This window comes from Psittacula echo, assembly GCF_963264785.1.
Source record: "Psittacula echo genome assembly, chromosome: 3".
In the NCBI taxonomy this organism is placed as follows: Eukaryota; Metazoa; Chordata; class Aves; order Psittaciformes; family Psittacidae; genus Psittacula; species Psittacula echo.
The window spans coordinates 63,452,297-63,472,824 of NC_137736.1; the positions used below are offsets into that span (position 1 = coordinate 63,452,297).

The following is a 20,528-nucleotide window of genomic DNA, read 5'->3' on the forward strand; positions in this document are numbered from 1 at the left end:
TTTCTTCTTTCTGACACCTGCAGTAGATTTTTATAACTTACAACTTTATGAAATGAACCCTGAATTTGCTGAAAACCAGAATGGGGAAGGAAGAGTTCTTATGAAGTGAAGAGGGGGGGCAGAGTTACTATGAAGTGAAGCAACAGGTACAAGCAGCAGAAAGAAAATCACAGCTCCAGCACTGGAGCACTTTTTATTTTTCCTCGCTAGCAACAACCTCTTGATGACTTTAACAAAACACAATGAAAATGTTGAGATTAACTCATTTCTAACTTGCGAAGAATCTAAACTCCCTCGCCCGCCTGCGTGAGGGAGGATGAAGACGGGTGCGATGCCGGTACCGTCCTGCACCGCGGGCCGGGGCCGCAGCATCCCTCGGGCACGGCTGGCTCTGGCTCAAATGATTCAGAACAGTGCCATCTGCCGGGGCCAGGGGCGGGAGGAAGCCTCTCCCAAAGGTCTACTGCCTGGTTTTCTGCTCCTGTTCCGTAATTTAATGTCGGTGTTTTGATAGACGAGGCAACCGCTGATGAACGCTAAAGATTTTAGAAGTACCTTTTGCATTTCATTAAAATACCTGAGAAAATGTTTTCTAAAGGTCAAATGCTCCGTATGCTCCTCACTTTATTTTTCTTTTTAATCATGAAGGAGACAAAGGGATTTTTTTTTTGGTTGTTTTAATTGATACTCTCCAGTGCCATAATAGCTCAATCAGTAAAGCACTTAAGCAAATGCTCACCTTTGAGCATCTAAGTGGCTTCTCAGATGATGGTGGAAATAATTGCATTTCCTTAAAGTCCTGTAGAGTAAGAGTGAAATCAGGGTAAAAAGGAAAAATACCCTATTTGTAAAAGTAACTGTCCCTTATCCACCAAGGAATCATGCAGACATATTCTAAATTCAGACTCATGCATGACAAAAAATAAAGCAATGAGGAGACTATATGAAGCAAAAATATAGTTTTAATGTGAAGAAAATATATATGGTAAAATCACTGCTTGAATTTGAACTAATAGAAAATGGACCACTTAAAGTCATTAGCAAGTTAATATTCAGCAGCTCAAAAATTCTTACATTATCTTTTTAAATCATTTATAGACTTTTCAGAAATGATGCTTATAACCTCAAACACTTCCTAGACCTTTTAATATACCAAAAATCTCTTTGCTTGTGTGTCTAAGAGCATCAAGAGCAATAATAATGCTAATTTTACAACCATTATCCCAGTTCTAGTTTTACAGTTGAGAAACTTGGACACAGAGAGAGTCAAAAGCTTGAATTTAAGCTGTGCCTATCGATTTTGGGTGACCAACCTGAGTTACCTATGGAGTCTGTCTCAGATATAAAAGCTGTTTGCCTTATCACTTCATGGACTGTACAAGGAAGCTGCAGAGGCAATAAATTTCATAAGAAAAAATAAAGGCCTCTCGTGAAATTATCTTGCTGAGGGTTTTTTTTCTGTTGGGTTTGTTTGTTTGTTTGTTTGTTTTTTGAAGAAATATATTTTTAGAACAACCTGTTAATTAAATTGTGGACTTCAGTGCTATATTTAATTAGGGATATCAAAAGTATAAAAATCTGTTCCAGAAGGATTATCTAAATTCATAGATACTCCATCAAAGAGGTACAGTTCTATATCCTGGTTTTTCAGAACTGCCTTTTATAGTCTTATGTATATCCAAAGTACATTTTCAGTCAGCTTCTGCATCAGTCGTGTGTGCTCAGCACCACCACAAATCTATCCCTAGGTCTTCCATCCTGTTCTCCAGGCGACGTGATACACATCATTAGTGGCCAACTGTGATCATTTTGTCTCAGAGCTCACTGCCACATCTACAGAAAGGTTTTGGGCACCCATGTGCAGTATGATTGCCTCTGTAGGCAGCCAGGGAGTCTCAGAAGACTCAGCCAGCTCCTTCAAAGCAGTGGAAGTTGCTTAAATCCCTGGTATCCAATTTTTGCCAGCACATTTGACTAAACCCCAACAGGACAGGATTTCCTTAAATGCTGGTGATCCTTCAAACATCTAGTCCAAAGGAGAGAGCATAAGAGCATGCTCCCAGAAGAAGCTTCTTGCTTCAAAAGGAACCTATTGATTTGGAATGAAAAAGACTTTCTAAAACTAGGTTGGATGAGTTAGGATGTGATGAGTGGCAAGAGCTGTTATGGGAAGCTGTATAAAATGAGAAAGATAAGGAGAATTTAATATCTGCCTTGGCTGCAAGCAGACCCACAAACACCTATTTCCAACCACATAACAAGAGTCACCCAACAGCACTTGCCATCTGTACCAGATCCAGCAGGTTCCTACATCAATTTTTCCAGCATACTATGTCAGTGTTTTAAGATTTTGTTATGGAGGAAAGCACCGAGGGTGTAAACACAAAAGGCTAAGTTTAATAAAGAAATAATATGGCATGAAAAGCAGTTGCATGGTTACGAAGGTATCTGTACTGATCTAAGAGCAGAGCAGGAGTGCAAGCCCAAGCAAACTGTCAGGAATGCAGATAGAGACAGACAAGCTTTGGAGACCAGCCAGTCTTTCTTACTGTGAAAAAAAACCCCACCTTATTTTACCCTTGGAAGGTTCAAATCATTTAGTTGCTGAAGCACAATGTCTTTTTCCCCAGGAAGGGAAAACTGAGTCCATCTGGGAAAATAGCAAGAAATTAGCTGAATTTAGAGGAAAGAGAGGGACTATGATTAATTTCATTTTATTTTGTATTTTACAGGTAAAGTACATGATATTACACTTTACCTCATTCTGAATTAAATCACAGAACTGATAGGAATATCTTTTTCTGGGAAGTAAGCATGATGGAGAGTCCTGAGGCATGCTTCAGTCATATACAACATACACATATACATGTACATAGTCATGTATATGCCTATACACATACATGTATATGCCTATATTTTGAGCCCAATAAGTACATCTGACAGTACCTCTTAGCATCAATGGATGCATCAAGGGACAAGATTTTAATTTGTTTGTGGGATTAGTTCTTGCAATGTGCAACACAGCTGCAACTGACCTTTTAACATGAGGAAAATCACACTACTGTACAGTTACACTCACCCTGCTAAATTTAATCCCATGTTTTATTTGTGACATGCCTGTCACAAATAGATAGGATTATTACTGGGAGTCTCCCACACGTGGGAATCAAATGTATCATGTCTTTAAAGATGAGTGGATCTGTCACTGATGTCCTAAAGCTTCTTACAGAATGCAGTGCCTGGTTATCTCCCTATTAGCTCTCAGCTGCTCCACTCCCAAGGCAGAGGACTGTGTTGCTAATCATTTTTAGATCGCTGACTATGCCCCCAGCCGATGTTGCAGGATAGTCAGGCTGAATGAATCTTAGGGAGCCCAGCCAAAAAGCAAGCATAAGACTGATGTACTCCCCAGCTCAGCTTTGCTTTTCCACCTCTGGCATGGAGGCAGTATGCATGATGGCATGCAGGGCATAGGGTGGTTCCCAGGATACTGCTGACCTGGTTTTCCCCATGAGTGTAACAAATGCCCTGAGTGCAGCCTTGTATTTGCAGAGCCAGGAATCGCTCTCTGATTCTCTTTTACTTACAAATATATCATAGAATCATAGAATAGTTAGGGTTGGAAAGGACCTTAAGATCATCTAGTTCCAACCCCCCTGCCATGGGCAGGGACACCTCACACTAAACCATGTCACCCAAGGACTCATCCAACCTGGCCTTGAACACCACCAGGGATGGAGCATTCACAACCTCCCTGGGCAACCCATTCCAGTGCCTCACCACCCTCACAGTAAAGAATTTCTTCCTTATATCCAATCTAAACTTCCCCTGTTTAAGTTTGAACCCGTTACCCCTTGTCCTGTCACTACAGTCCCTGATGAATAGTCCCTCCCCAGCATCCTTGTAGGTCCCCTTCAGATACTGGAAGGCTGCTATGAGGTCTCCACGCAGCTTTCTCTTCTCCAGGCTGAACAGCCCCAACTTTCTCAGCCTGTCTTCATACGGGAGATGCTCCAGTCCCTTGATCATCCTCATGGCCCTCCTCTGGACTTGTTCCAACAGTTCCATGTCCTTTTTATGTTGAGGACACCAGAACTGCACACAATACTCCAAGTGAGGTCTCACGAGAGCAGAGTAGAGGGGCACGATCACCTCCTTCGACCTGCTGGTCACGCTCCTTTTGATGCAGCCCAGGATACGGTTGGCTTTCTGGGCTGTGAGCACACACTGAAGCTGGCTCATGCTCATTTTCTCATCAACCAACACCCCCAAGTCCTTCTCTGCAGGGCTGCTCTGAATCTCTTCTCTGTCCAACCTGTAGCCGTGCCTGGGATTGCTCCGACCCAGGTGTAGGACCTTGCACTTGGCATGGTTAAACTTCATAAGGTTGGCATCAGCCCACCTCACAAGCGTGTCAAGGTCCCTCTGGATGGCATCCCTTCCCTCCAGTGTATCAACCGAACCACACAGCTTGGTGTCATCGGCAAACTTGCTGAGGGTGCACTCAACCCCACTGTCCATGTCACCGACAAAGATGTTGAACAGGACCAGCCCCAACACCAATCCCTGAGGGACACCACTCATTATTGGTCTCCAGCTGGACATGGAGCCATTGACCACAACTCTGTGTGCGGCCATCCAGCCAGTTCTTTATCACTCCTATACGCCCTCTGCGCTGTATTTTGAGTGGGCCTACAATCAAAATACAACATAAACATAGCAACAAAATCCGCTTACACATTTAGCATCACATATCCACTGTTATTACATATATTACATATATTACATATTATTACATATATTACAGAGTCCTGGTCCTTTCAGCAGCCTACAGCTGAGTTTACTTCTTGCAGACACCAGGGGCAGGAGAAGGCAGCTGGTGGGTGCCCAGGTCACCGAGATGGGATCAGGCAAGACCTGAAGCCCTTCAGTTTGATGTAGCCAGAATGCTTCCTCCTAGAATAGCCCTCCTGAAAGCGCTCCAATCCACTGCTACTTGTTTACTGACGTGTGGTAGAGACACACTGGCAATCTTCATAAGGCAGTGCTGGATGCTTTTATATGCTGGAGAAGGAAACAAGTAGTATATAGTACACAACCCTGCTATACAGCAACTAATTCCAGGTATTCGTCCCTGTAAAAAAGCTGGTGGAAGCCCTGCCAACACCAGTCACTTGAATAGAGGAGATCATTTGCTTTGAATTTTGAGCGAGCTTTAACATCGAAAAAAAACTTCATTTCTGACCCACTTCTGCACTTATATCACGAAGTGCTCACACTTCTGACAAGTGTGAGAAGGCTTGTTATACGAGTGTTTCTTACCTTACTTTCTGAATTAGATTTGCTAAATGTTGGCTGCCAGCTGGTAAATGTGAAGTGAAACCAGCCATCAGTTCCTGCATACGATGTTCTGGGACAGCAGCTTTGGGTGCTAAGTCTTGAGATCAGTTCCCTGTAGTTCTGGAAGATGATGGAGGGGTTTTAATATATATTTATACCTATAACTGTCACATATAATTGCATTAAGATGTCAGAGCTATTTCCTGCATGCATTGGGATGTATCCACTGTCTTTGCACACTAAGAGATGTCTGAATTACACACACAGAGTCCTTCAAGCAAGTCACATGCTAATTTAGCATATTTCCAAGATGTTTGCCCATGGCTGACAGATATGACCCACAGGACATTTTTTCCCTTCTGGAGGGAAGCCAGATTGGGGTGTCCAAGGTGATTAGACTCCTATGCTCAGGCAACTAAATTCACATAACCCTTATGCTGTGCTGGCCCCAGATTAGCCCATCCCTACACCTCAGGAATAGCTGGGTGTTCTACAGCCCCTCCACAGCTTCACCACCAACCACAAACTCCGTGGAGCCAGCAGAATCTGTTACCTTCAAACAGCCATGCCACCCCTAGTGAGTCACTGGAAATCTGTGTAAATTAGTCCCAGGATTTTCCAGTTTGTTATGAGGTTTACAGCAGAGCCAGGTCTAGCAGAGCACAATGAGCATGGCAAAAAATCATTCAAGTGATAACAAAGAAGTTAAAGAAGTACCTTGCAGTTATGCAGAGATATGTCTTTGTGGTTTAAAAATATGAATACTTTTTAATAGAAAGCTGTGCTTATTGGTCACGTTCATGGGCTACTCACAATAAAAGTGTAATTAAAACTCACACGCTATGCAAGAAAGGGAAAAAATTAACAGCTTATTTTGAGAAAAAAAAGATGAGTTTTATCCTCCAGCTTTTTGTCCCACAACAAAACACTACACAAATGCATGACTTCAATCATATACTGAAGTTTTAAAAATCAGGTAAATAAAATCACTAAATTTAATCTCATGTATTTTTATGCCTATCACAAATAGACAGGATTATTACTGTGAGTCTCCCACAAGTGGGAATCAAACATATGATTTTCCTTCAATTAACTTAGAAAATCTATGCAGTTAACTATACAGGAATGATCATAGATACATATAAATACTAAGCAGATTGTATCGCTATTTTAATTTGCCAAATTTTAAAGTTGTCACATACACCAGTACTCACCTTGTAAGTACTAGCTGGTATTACAGTAGAAAGAATAAAATTAATGTTGAGCTTGAAGAAAATCACCTTCAGATTACGGCCATTTAGCCGTCAAAACCTGAGAACGGTCATGGCTCATTGGTTGAATAGCATGTCATTAAAGTACAACTCAAAAACGTTTAGAGGCATTCTTACATGTGAAAACACCATGCCTGAAGTAACAGTACTGTCAGGTAGTTCACCCAGCAGTTAAATGCTCAGAACCTGGATATGTGGGCAGGAACTCCTATCTCAGAGCTCCACTATCACATTATAAAAATGATTGATATTCCACAGGTTGCACTCTGAACATCATGTGCAAGATAGGCTCAAGAATTCAAAGCTTGCTGATTGATGGCCCTGTGTCACTCTGGTTTATGGGTTATGACCACTGGAGACTTCAAAATGAACTAAGCCAAACATAACAGCATCCTTTGCTCAGTGAAGCAAGGATGCAGGACTCAGAAACCAAACTGTTCTGTCAAAAAATAGAATATTTAGCTCAAAAAATCTGTCAGACTTTCAACACTTTGACAGCTTCCATACTCCATGCATGCAAAAGCGAGTATACTGAATGCAGACAAAGCATCCAGGATGTTTCTTTGACACTAAAAATCACTAATCTGGTATATTACCCTTAAATAATTCACACGTCTCTTTTATGTAGGTCTCCCTCTCTCAGATGTTCTATAGAAGAAACATCTTCATTAAAGCAAACAAGAATAAACTACTAAACTGTCCTTACATACAGTATCAAAGTATGCCAACACTGATGAATGGCATATATTAACTGAAAAATTGCTATCTTTTACGCATACAAATATCCAGTTTGTTCATCCTGTATGAGGACTGTCATTTATTGTGAAAGGAGGAATTTTTCTCAGCATGTAAAATGAAACATATTACATTAATGGTCATAACTTCCCGATCCTTCAAATGCAGCCATACTTGCTATAAGGACATCACTTCATAAGATATTTACCTTTAATTTGCAATCTTCTGTTCTTTAATTTCATTAAGAATCCCTACATCTTACATCATTCTTGCTGAAAAAGAAAAATCACATAAATTTGGATTATTAAGATTTTGCTGAACATTTTGCCATTCGGAAAGTGCAAACAGCATAACGTTTATCAGCTCCTACCAAATTCAACAAAAGAGTTTTAGATCAGTTACAATCTAAGTAAGCAATCTAAGGAAAGACACCTATCCAAAATTATAAAAGAATAAGTGACCATAATGTTCTTAATTTTGTGCTGAAGGCACATACAAAAGTTTTCAACTTAGGCCAGCAGTGGCCTCACTGTGGAAAGCAGTGGCTTTTCAAGAGACTTTTTTTCATGACAATTAGAGGAGTAAATAATGAACATTATTAAGAGGCAAAAAAATTCTAACTACTCAGAAAACGTGCTGTCACACTTTTGTCATTCATACGGTTTAGGTCAAGGCACAAACACCTGACTGGTCATTTTTTATTCCTATAGCTTTCTTGCTTTTCATCTGTTTTGACTTTAAACTCTACTTTTCTTGTTGGGAAAAACTGACAGCAAGATCCTGCCCTTCTGTCTTGCAGATGACATGTACAATTGTATACTTCAGCATACCAAGGAACAAGGCTGGAGCTACAAGGACAGAAGGTATGACACAAAGTACGCAGAGAACCAGAACCTCATGTGCCTCCTTTACAATCTGTGGACAAAAGGATTGTCCTTTATGAGATATAGATGTAGAGTGGAAAAAAGTATCTGCTTAGTGCAGAAGTTTTAGATGCTTGCAAGATTTTTTAAAGCTTTACACATTACAATAGTTTTGAATACTCCACCATCACAACCTAGCTCTTCTCCCATTAAATTAACAGATACATTATCCTACATTTTTAAGGAAGCAGGATTAGCCATGCACTTTAGAAATGGTGTTATTTATGCAGGGTTTTTTCCAGACCTTTTATACAACATTTGGTTGGACAACAAAGATTTAGACTAGGGAATTTTTTTTGTTTCTACATTTACATACATTTCTTTATATACAGAGATTACTTAAAATGTACAGTTCTGAAACAATTTTATTGGTAGGCACACTACCATACTAGTCTGGATCTAGCTTGCCTAACTTCAGGAACTTGAAATGCATCTATGTTAGGAGTCTAGTTGCTTTAGCTACCCCAGTTGTTACTAGAGGTAGACATCCACCAAGGTAATTCAGCTTCATCTAAGCCTGCTGATACCATGCATGTGCAGTTTTACACATGCAAAGCGAGACCAATTGCTACTAAAATATGGTGGAAGTCCTGCCCAACATGTCTCATTTAATACAAACTTAAACTGTGTGATAATCCTACTAGCTCCTGATAGATGTCTCACATCTGTAATACCTTGGCGTGAGAAGACAGCTTGTCAGACTTGACCAATACAAACTGGCTGTTCAGGAAAGGCTTTTCTAATAATTTTTCCACTATGGAAGAGTTGCACAAGAACAACAAGAAGAAATGTACCCACTGGCTATATAAATACAGCCTTTGACACCTCAATGTTTGTTTTTGCCTCTGTATCTTAACGGAAAGGTAACAGATGTTTTAAGCCTAAAAGTTCTGTCTTAAAGCGTGAGAGCTTCTTCCCCTCTAAAGCTGCCACAAAGAGTAGCACAGTCTCTGGCCTGCCATGTAATACTGAAACACTGGTCATTTATTTCAGAACGGTGTTAATTCTTCAGCAAATGTTAACACTCCTATTGGTTTTATGCCAGTGACCTGAAGGAAACAGGTTAACTGATTCATTGACCCATGGGAATTAAAAGACATGGCAACATCAACAGGCTTTATGAATCTTCGATCAACTCCTCTCCTCCTAGTTATATACAGGTGCAATTCTGTTGATGTGAATAGCATAGTTCCCAGAAGAATTACCAAATGAGAGAAGAAACAAATCCACTAAAGTGTGAGTAGACTTTTATCAATAAGATGAAAAAAATCTAAATTAATATTTAAAAAGGGAGAGGGCAGACAGATTTCCCACTTAACTATTCCCACTTGCATCAGCTCCTGTAGCATCACAACAGGGAAGCTCAGTAGGACAGTGAGGCATCTGGACACCAGCTGTTGCTAACACCAGGCAGCCTCATCCTGGTTCTCGTCCAGCTGTTAAAGCGTTCTTTTGTTACAGGGCTAGGAAGGGGTACAGATGTCAACCTGTTTCAACTGAAGATCATTTCAACCACTTAAAATGTCTTTTTGATTGAAAATGTGAACAACTTCTCAAAATAAATACACTAAATATCTTAAAAATGTATACCATTAAGGCTCCATCATTGTAAATTAAAGTTGTCTTCCTGTATCAGAACACATAGGCAAGTGAAACACATATATTTCTTTACTTCTGAAGAGTATCAGATTTTATGCTGTTAATGAATATTCCTGATAAAATGTTGGTGGTTATAATTCAATTTTTATACTCACAAGAAGACCAACTAATATTTTTTACAGCTTTGCTTTCCCTCACCGCACTGTGTTTATCTGAATAAGGTCTTTTTACAACCATGCATAAAGACAGTCACTGCCAAGAATTTTTTATAAACCTTATTAGGAGAGGTTTCTTATTGCTCAGGTATGTCACTAAAATGTTCTTTCTGCTACCTAATAAGAATTGTGACACATGAACCTATTGTACTGAAGAAAAATGACAGCATACATGTTCAAATTTTGCTTGTTTGTAGCATCTGGTTTACCTTCTTTAATTTGTGACATAGTCACACAAGGATTTCCTAGAACCAAGCAGCACTTGACTCAGGAAGTAATGTTATTGGGCTTGCAGAATTTCAGAGAGGAATTTGGATAATGATCACAAATTCAACACTGCATGAAAATTTCTGAAGCTCCTTTCTGAAGCTTCACATCCAGAGAGATTTTCCTGCCTCCAAACAGATGCCTGTAAAAAGGAAACTGGAGTTATAATTTGGTTGGATAAGCAAATGTCTTCTGAACTGAGAATGGCAGTCTTCATGCAACCAAGTCCCAGCTTGAACAGCAGATGTGCCACTTAAGCAAAACTCCATTTAATAGTTCCAGATGAAAGGTCAAGATGTTTTAGTGCCTGAAGTAGCACAGGGTAGCACTTGAGCATCCACAAGTACAGCCAAGAATTCAATTTTCAATCTCCAGACTTCAGTTGTAAAGAAGAAATGCATGTTTCATTTCAGAAAATAATTGTAAAAATAATTGTGCAAGTCTGATTGTATTTTGCCCTGACCTAGCAAGTGGCCTGTTGAATAACTTCACTTAATGCAAGTAGAGGTGCTCACAAAAAGCTGTGCTACAAAGCAGACGTTGTCTTGAATAGAAATCTTTTCACATCAGTTCAAGACAGTTGCTAAAGGAACCCCTGCTATTACTGTGGCATGAAGCTTGTATTTGGATAAATATAAACGCAATACGTTAACAACTTATTCTGTTTAGAAGAACTAGAATCCTGGATCCAGCTTTAAGAACAAGATTCATTTGTTGATACAAAGGAACCAACAGAAACCCATGGTCAACTTACTTTCTTTTTGAGTACTTATTTTGAAAAGCATTTCTGTCCTACTTTAATTTCACAGTTGTAGGGCAGGTTGACACGAAAGGATGGTGAAAATAAATTACTTTTCCACTTAGCACCACTTTGAGGAAAAGGACCGTAAGTGTTCATTTAGCACTTGCTCATCAAGCCATGCATGCCTGCTCCCTGGAAGGTTGGACACATACCCGTCGCCTGTGATCCATAAGCTAGCTCTTTGGTTACATTTGCTCTTGGTCTGCATTTGTTTTCACTGCTGATTGCTCATCACAGCACAAACTGGGTTCTTGGCACACCAGTCTCCTACAGCATCTGGCACAGATTTTGGGGCTTCCTTTGGGAAGAAACAAGGACACAGCTGTGTCAGGCACCTTAAACTAAGCAGTGCTCCCAGGTTCTCTAATGTAGACTTATGCTACACCCACATGTAATTTTAAGCCTGAGAACATGAAGAGCTTCTATCCTATCTGTATCAAGGAATGCTTCCTGCATTAACATTGTCCACACTGAGCTTGCTAGCAAAGTAGAGTCTGCAGCCAACTGTGTATCATGTATTAACATGCTAAGTAATGCTTGTAAGTGAATTCCATCATTTCAGATATAGATAGATAGATAGATAGATAGATAAAGCACACCAAGCTCTGTAACTGTTTATAACAAGTTTCTGTTTTCCCCCTGTGGTTCTAAACCAAATCTCATTTACAAGTGGGAACGTGTTATTCTGCATAGTGAATACTTGACCTTTTATTTCTATAAAGTAATTTCCAGAAACAATGCCAAAAGCATTAGTGCCACTGACAGGGTGACACTGCAGCATTTCATATGCATATTTTCTTGGGAAAAGTGTCTGGGAAAAGCTGCAGGATTCCAATTAAACTTTATCACCTGACTATGAATGCCCACAGTAACAAGATTGTATATTAATATGACTGTGACCCTAACACATGCAGAGCTGGTCAGAGTTATACACGCTGTGGGCTCCAACACTTCCTCTAGCAGGAAACTCTGCTGGAGAGAGGCTACTTAAAGCAAAGCAATATCTGGAGTGTGATGGTAATGGGATATTAAGTGCTTTACTGATAGCGACTGCACTCAGGTATTGTGCTTAAATGTGATGTTGAATTAAAGCTTTAGGACTTTTCATTCCATGTGTACACTTAACATTTCCCTTAGCATTTATTCTGCTATTACATAAATATATCTGTGATGATTATCTCAACTGTAGCTGGCTGCAACCCAAATATTCATTAAAAATTCATTAAATTATCATCATAGGATTGACAGTACTGTTCCTGTTTTACAGATACCTGCAGGATTGCTCTTGACAACATATGGGCTGTGACAGTCAGGAGTCTATGACAGGACATACTTGTGATTAACCCTAGATGCATCCCACAATACCAAAAGCTTACTTTGCCTACGGTGGCTCACCAACTGATAGGTCGGTTTAATTCAGGCACCAAGAGATTAATCCAGACAACCAGCTTTAAAATTCAACAAGCCTGAAAGTGAAACCTTGGTCTGTCCAGACTGTTCTTTCCTTTCTCCAGAGTATATGCATTTTTCTGAATGAGGAATACAGGTTAGTATCTAAGGATTTGAACAGCTTTCAAGTGTATTTAACAGCTTTTGCAAGAAAGACTGTGTTTCGTCCAGCAGAGGGAGATGGGAGTTTTAGAGAAATGTCATACAAACACTAAGTATAACAAGGAAGAAAATTCTTTCACTCAAATGTATAGCTATAGATTTTAATATAGATTTTAATTTATAAGACATAACACCTAGATAATATAGATAGCTAATATAGGCAAAACCAGATTTAAAATCATAATATAGTGCTTGACACTGATGTAGGATTTGTAGCCTTCATCCACTTCAAGTCTGATCCTGTGCAAATAACAAATACACTTTTTCTAACATGATTTGAAAGTCCTACTGTGATTCTTGATTAAATTTTAAATGCAAAAATATTCAACTCCGACATAAGAATTAGAGCAAAACAGCCTTCCCTGCCTTTAAATTATTTGTTATTCATGTCCACTAGCCTGAGAGATTTCTTGTCCAAGACAAATTTGTCAGGTATTTTAAAAATCTGATGTAATTCACTCAGTGAGTTTTTGAGTTACCCACTTCTTTCAAATGTTCTTTCACTATATACAAATGACCCCTGACACGCTCATTGCAGGGAGAAAAAAAAAGAGATAATACACAAACATTAAGGCTTTCCATTAATATCCAGTAAGATAGAAAACAGAACTTTTTTGCCAGAAAACTCAACAAAGAATTATCTTCAATAAGGAATATTCTACTAATGATTTTTTTAAAGTGAAAGTGTCAAACAGGAAGTGGAAACATTTTATTTCTTAGACAATCCCTTTGCATTTATTTTCAAGCTAGAAAACCTAAACCTGATTTAATAGGAATGAAAGAAGCTATTTTAAAGGAGATCTCACTTGAAGAACAGGAAAAAAACAACACAGACCCAACTCCAGAGTCTGGAAGGCTAACAGAAGACAACTGTGTCGTTATTCATCTGCTCTCTTCAAGTTCTGACTCCACTGTAGTGCTGTTTACCTTTGCTTAACTCCTTTCAGATGTTCTAGTCGGTAACATTCGAGTATCTATGCTCATTCATATAAGTAGCCATATCGTCAAGAACAGCATGGTGTGGCCATGGATAGCCATGAAACATAGCAGCAGCATGCATTAATAAACAAAATACAATACAATACAATAAAATACAATAAACACAGTGTGTTTTACACGAGGAAACACTTGCCAGCAGTTTGCACTCAGGAAAAAGTTAATGGAAACCTGAAGGAAGCTCTTTGCCGAGAGTGCTTGTTCTTTTTTTAGAGTGGCCCAGTAAACCATGATCCCAGACCAGAAACCCAGTCCCTGGGCCAGCCAGTTCAACTCTCACCTCCCTGTTTCACAACAGGACAAATGCATCACCCATTGCATACTTCAAAAGCAGTTTTAAAGCTACAGGCAGTGGGTTTCAGCCTCACTCCAGCTTATCTGGCACAGTGCACTGTTCATAAGCTACTCAGATTCACAGCTACAACAAAAGAAACCCACTTGATAAGCAGCTCTTTGTTTTTTCTTTGTTCAGACACACCAGCTGATGTGCTCTGGGGATTGCTGCATTATCAGGATGGCCGCATAACTGAAAGGGGAATGAATACCATTTCAAACCAGCAAATGAACCTCCAGGTGTAGGTATGAGAAGGACAAACAGAATCGGCACAGGCTTAACACAAACAGGAAAACAGCAAATCCTCCCATGACAGAACTTGGAAGTAATGGTCATATAAAAAAAAAAAGGAAAAAAAATCCAACCAAAAAAACAACAAAACAATAACACAAGCAGCAGAAGAAATATTATACCTTACTCATGTATTTTCTGCTTATTCTTTGTTATTTGTTAGTTCTGTCGTTGCCAGCCTTTGGAATTAAAACCTGATGTCAAAGCCAGAAAACGATCAACTGACCAGCTTAAAGCCAGCCAAGCAGTCTTCTTGGTTTCTTGGTTTGTTTCATAAAGGGAATGCTTAACCAATTCACTGACTTGCTGAAACCAGAACAATCACCCAGCCCTTCAGCTGGGACCCCCTATGTCTATGATGTTAGTTGTATCAGGAAAGTCATCGCCTGCACGTGGACCAAAGGGTGGAATTCTGTGGCAATTTATTCAGTGAAATTGAGATAAAGGAGTCTTTTTACCTAAATTCAACTTTGTAAAAATCAGGCATCTGAACAAAGCCAGTTATAGAACTAAAGGCTGGCAACCCCAAAAGCCAATACTTCCCTTCCTAAAAGAGGTGCACATACCAAGAAAGAAAACCTGCTCAGGTGGATGGCAGTTTGCAATTTGGGTCAGGAAAGCTTCCATAGGTCCTTAATATTTTTTGCTACCATGTAGTCCTAGAAACACCACTATCTGGACCAGCACAAGATGAGAGTCTCATGTCTAAAGACCTTGTGTCTTCTGTTCGATCTGCTCATATTGGGAGCCATCTGTCTGAGTGCAGACATCTAGAACACAGCTACCTCTGCCCAAGCTAATCATCTGTATACTTGCTGGAGAGAAAGGAGCACTTCTGATTGTATAGCAAATATTTAAACTAGTTAGAATCACTGAATAATGCAACTTGGAAGGGATCTTTGGTTTCCATTCTGGTCCAAAACCCCAGCTCAAAGCAGGGCAAATTAAGACTGGTCTTGTCCAGCTGACCAGATGAATCACTCTGGAAATGTCTGTTTCTCCCAACCAGCCATAAAGGCAGCCTGGATTTTTCATTCAGGGGTAAGCATCTGCATTTGTTTCCTTTTAAATTTACACATGAATCCTGCTCTGAGCATCCATACACCTGAGGGATTAATAACATGAGTGCTGTGATAAGCACAGAGCACAGCAGTCATGGCTACAGAGATTCAGAACCAGATGAGAGACGCCCAGACACTGGTTATGAGGGAAACATGAGTGCCATAGACACCTAAAGTCACTTTGGGCATTTATACCTCCGGCTGTTCCTCATTTTCAGTGCTCTGAGATTCCTGGTATGACCATGTGAAAGGATGGTGGGAGGCAACAGATAAGCACCCTATTCTCTACCTCTTCCATGAAGACATGAAGGAGGTAGAAGGTTGAAGGTATGTTTAGAGCTCTGAAATCTGGAATTCCAGTAGATTCTACCTACAATCACCACTTTTCTGTTATAATGCCAGCCGCTAAATCTTCCGATAACCTGATCTTCTCACCCTGACAATTGCAAATTTAACGCTATGTTTGATTTCTTTGTTTCTCCTGTCTCTGTATCTTAATCCCCCTTTATTCTCTCTGCAGAATCCAAAGAAAGAAATTCAGAAGATTCTGAAGTTCCTGGAGAAGAATGTGAATCAGGAAGTTCTAAACAAGATAGTCCGTAACACCTCATTTCCAATAATGAAGGAAAATACTATGCCAAACTATACTACAGAGTTTCAATGGATCTCTTTGTTTCACCGTTCATGAGACAAGGTACTGAGGTTTGTTATTGTCATTGACTGTCTTCCTGGCTGTCATCCTGTTTTGAAATAAGCCTTGAAGTACAAGTATCTAGCGAGTCATGGCTAATGGGCTTCAGGAAATACTGGTAAATTAATATTATCTCTTTTTTTGCTTTGCTGTTTCTAGGGGTTGTCAGGGACTGGAAGAATTATTTCATTGTGCCATAGAATAAGAAATTTGATGAAGGTTATAAGAAGAAAATGGCTGGTAACTTTCTTAGTTTTCACATGTAATTGTGATTATTAGCATGGGAATTACCCTCTGAGATCTTCAGCCTGTTCCATTTTATATATTTTGCTTTTCCTTCACAAAATTCCTGTGTCCCTAAGAATTTAATGTCCCTCTTTCACACACCACTGATTTTTCATTATCATGGGGCGCCCAAATTATGATGAAGTTTAGGTTTCCCTGAAGAAAATAATTCTCCTGGATATTTCTCATTCATCCCCCCACAGTACCTTCAGCATGGACAAAAATATTTCAGAGATGCTTTGAGATTTTGTCTTTCTAAAACTGTAGATGATATTGCTGGCATTTTGAAATCAACTTCTAACAGAAATTAGGAACCAATGGGAAAGAAGGTGTCAAAAGAATGCAACAGGTGTGGTATTACATGTTATTCACGTGTTGTACAAATGTTAATGAAAAAGTAACAATAAACAAATTTGAAAGTGGTCAAGTATAAACAGAAGCCATAAAGTAGACTCTTTTCTTTTTCTCTCATTTTAGGCCAGACATCATAAACTCCATCGAGATGAACGCAACATTTCCAAAAACACCAAACACCCGCTACTTCCTTTGAGCTTGTGGGAAATTAACTGAAGTGATTTGTAGCCCATTTAATTACTCTGAATGTCAGAGGGAAAACAACATAGACCACAGCAGCTGGAGCAAAATACTGTCCTAGTCTCATTTAGTCTAGCTCAGTTTAGTTTAACACAGAAAATGTTTGCTGGGAGTATTTTCTCTCTGGCCTGCAGCGAGTTCCAAGGATTTAGTAAGAGGAGCAGCTGTCACCATGCAGAGTCCATTTCAGGCTACCTACTTAATAATGTCTAAAATTAATGCAGTTCTCTAAAGGGCAGCTGTATCTTGCATCAAGCTGAAAACAAATGGAAGGCTTCCTATTAAACATAGAAGCCACGCTGTCAGTTCCTGGCCCACCGAGTTTCCCCCAAAATGCAGGAAACACTGAGACCAGAAACACACATTTGCTGCACTAGTGCAAAGGTAGGCATTTGAAGGTCAACAGAAATTCTTGCACACAAAAAAAAAGATGTCTCAGTAAACTGACAGCCTGAGAAAAAAAAATTACCTGGCAGAAGCACTGCTGTTCATCACAGGAAGGCTAAATATCAGCCTGGGGAGCTTTCTGCTGCTTGTTTGCTTTTTGTTTATGATTAACTTGATACGCTATCTTACTATAACCAGTATGAGGAAAAGGCGTTGCCTGCTCTAGGCTTGCTCCATGAAACGGTGAGTCACATCAGTTTGCCAATCCAGCCCTCTTCACTCAGAGTCATAAGAGACATCAGTAAATGGAAAACATGCTTAACTTACTAGCTTGGTGACATTTTATGAGTGGCGCTGTACAAAAGGTCGCACAGATAATCTATTTGCTCCTCCTTTGAAATCACTGAATCTATCAGAACTGCAAAATGCTGATGGTGGCTGAAGCCTAATCTGAAAGGGAGCTGCACAGCCACTGCAAGGCTAGAGGTGTCATACAGTAAGGGAATAACATTGGGGAAATCACCTTTGCTCTCACTTCCTTAAGTAACGCTGCATACAGCTGCAGTTCAGCTGCTCTGAAAAAAAAAAGATAAAAAGTAGCACAGGTCAGAGTGCAGTCCTATTAAAAAAAGGGGGAAAAAACCACTGGATGTGTGGCTACATAAAAAACCTGGCTTTTCTTATCCTGTTGATATCCTAATATATATTCAAAGGTGGAAATGGTAACCTTTATGACAAAATGTAGCTGGCAGGAGGATAGAAATGTGGGATGTTTCCACTTTTTATGCCTCCTCAAGCCACCATAGCTGAGAGAGATCAACCTGTGGATTAGACATAATTTGCAAGATGTTATTGATTGTACCAGAGTAAAACAGGGAACACTGAATTGTTACCAGTGAAAATTATTGGATCTGTAGTTACCAAGGAAGTTTGGGGAAAAAAAAACAACTGCATACATCCTCTGATGGGCCTGGAGACTACCCTGGGTTTAGTTTATTATTGACAGCATGCTTCAGGGTATAACAGGAGTCTACATCTAGAGCACCCTTAACTTACATATTTTTACATTTGCCAGTTATGTACAGAAGAGCTTTAGATGATGTGTTTGTATACAGAGATTGTTTACTAATACCAACATATACTGGTTGGAGGTTTAGTTTATTTTACACAAGATACTGTAAACCAATGAGCATCTGCAGAAGGAGAGTGTACTTGTTCAGGCAGATTTCAAACTACATTTTAAACTACTGACAAGCTTCTGGTGCAAACAAGTGACTCTCTTTATGGCAATAGAGCTCTGTATAGAACTGTAGTTGACATATATCCTGAATATACACCTGTGTTTTATTTTCATTCAGTTACCTAGGTGCATGATTTTACTAACTTTCTTACACAGATGCAACTTCTATGTCAGATAAAAAAGGACTTGTGTCAGTTGAATGCAATCCCACAGCAACTTCTTCAGCTCTGCTTGTTTCTTCCACCCAAGTGTACCCACAGAGTTCTGATAGCAGAGAAATTCTGTTACTCATCTCTAACAAATGTTTGAAAAAGTGTTGCTTAACATGTTAATCGTCCACATGGTTCTGTTTTGTAGCTGTGCATTAACGACTACCAAAACAAATCCTCCCAAGGAACAACTGAAGATTCCTGCCTCAATATAGTTTTAACAGGAACTGCTGTATCATTTCTAGGGTAGTCATGACCACTCTTTAGCTTGACTGTCAATAGCAACTAGGGGAGCCATTTTACTTCCATGTGGAATGCAAACATTTAAGAAACAGAATGGAAGAAGCACCAAGCTTCAAAAAATTAAAGAAGGAGACAAAGAAGGGAGCTGTTCCATCTTCTTAGCTAGCATTCAAAGACAGAGAGACACTGCTTTCCTTTCTACTACCTTTACCATAGATGATCTGTTTCTCCAGTTAGGAAACAGACTGTGGACAGGAAGTAGTTTTTATTTAATCTGTCCTAAACATACGTACCTATAATATACACATTGTATAGTTTTTATGATTTATGTCAACATGCTCACAAACAGCCTTATCTTTGCAAGGTTAATAATTAATTCTGGCACTTTCCTGAGATGCATTAACACTGTATCTTAAGCCTGGACTGAAGCTTCCACTTCTGTCACATCCTCAATGAGTAATGGAAGCCCTGTCAGTGTAGGCTGTAGGTGAGCCTAGAGGCACATTGAGAAAGTTAAGCCCTTCATACTCATAGGATGCAACCAAACTGTGCTATCAGACCTAAAGCCATCGGCTTAGGCAGGGTAACAACGTTCTGCTGTCCTCCAGACCAAGCAAAGTCTTATGCACTGTGCAGGTGGATCAGGAATGCTGTCATGCAGCAGTATCCCACGGTTAATGTTGAAGAGGCAAATTACTCACAGATTATTTTGCAGAAAGGCTTTGGCACAGTCTGCTGCAAGGGCAGTTGGTATTTATCAGCACTGTGAGCTCAGACTGCCTTTAGGACTGTGTGAAGGCTCCCAGTTGAATTATAACCGTCTACCATGACCATGGAGACAGAGGGATTATGTTAACACTGGCTCCTGCTTTGCCCAGGCAATATAGAATCTTAGGTTACCCACCCAAAAATGAAGGTAACTAATTTTGTTTGCATGTTAAAATTAGGCCTCTTGATTCACAGTAACTTGCTATTGTACCGTAACCTTCACTCATCTGTATTTGCTACTATCTCTGTGTGTGGTTAAAAGGCTTTTATGTTCTGTTAACAATGGAACAGTCTTTTACAGCCAGACCCAACCTGAAGTACTCAAACAAAATGTTAGTTTCCTTGTTTTCGTTTTACACAATCTTTCAACAGGCTTGGTGGGCTTTGTAGATGAGTAATAGAACACCAAACCTCTTACCGGTGTTTCATATAGCATTTGAAGACCAGAATTAAGGACTAAATATACAATTTCTTTTTTTAATACCTAACCAAATCCTTCACACACAAAGTAGCATCAAGATAAATACAGGATAGTATTGCCCTTGCATCTTATTTACTCATATGAACATTTGGATTAGCCTCCCCTTTTACACTTTCTTAACCTTTTCACTGTTCCTATAGGCTCTACCATTCCACTCCAGTGGGAACCTACTGAACCTGAACCCA

General features: G+C 39.7%; 1 protein-coding gene across 1 annotated transcript; it reads left to right on the forward strand.

Moving 5' to 3' along the window:
- Positions 1-331: 331 nt before the first annotated feature.
- Positions 332-16,971, forward strand: LOC308218997 (sulfotransferase 1C1-like; the record flags this gene model as incomplete). The annotated part of the gene is given in 7 exon segments (XM_080613535.1): positions 332-488; positions 15,673-15,758; positions 15,966-16,101; positions 16,104-16,139; positions 16,296-16,333; positions 16,337-16,398; positions 16,899-16,971. Coding segments are annotated over 7 exon segments (588 nt in total).
- Between the last annotated feature and the right edge of the window lie 3,557 nt (positions 16,972-20,528).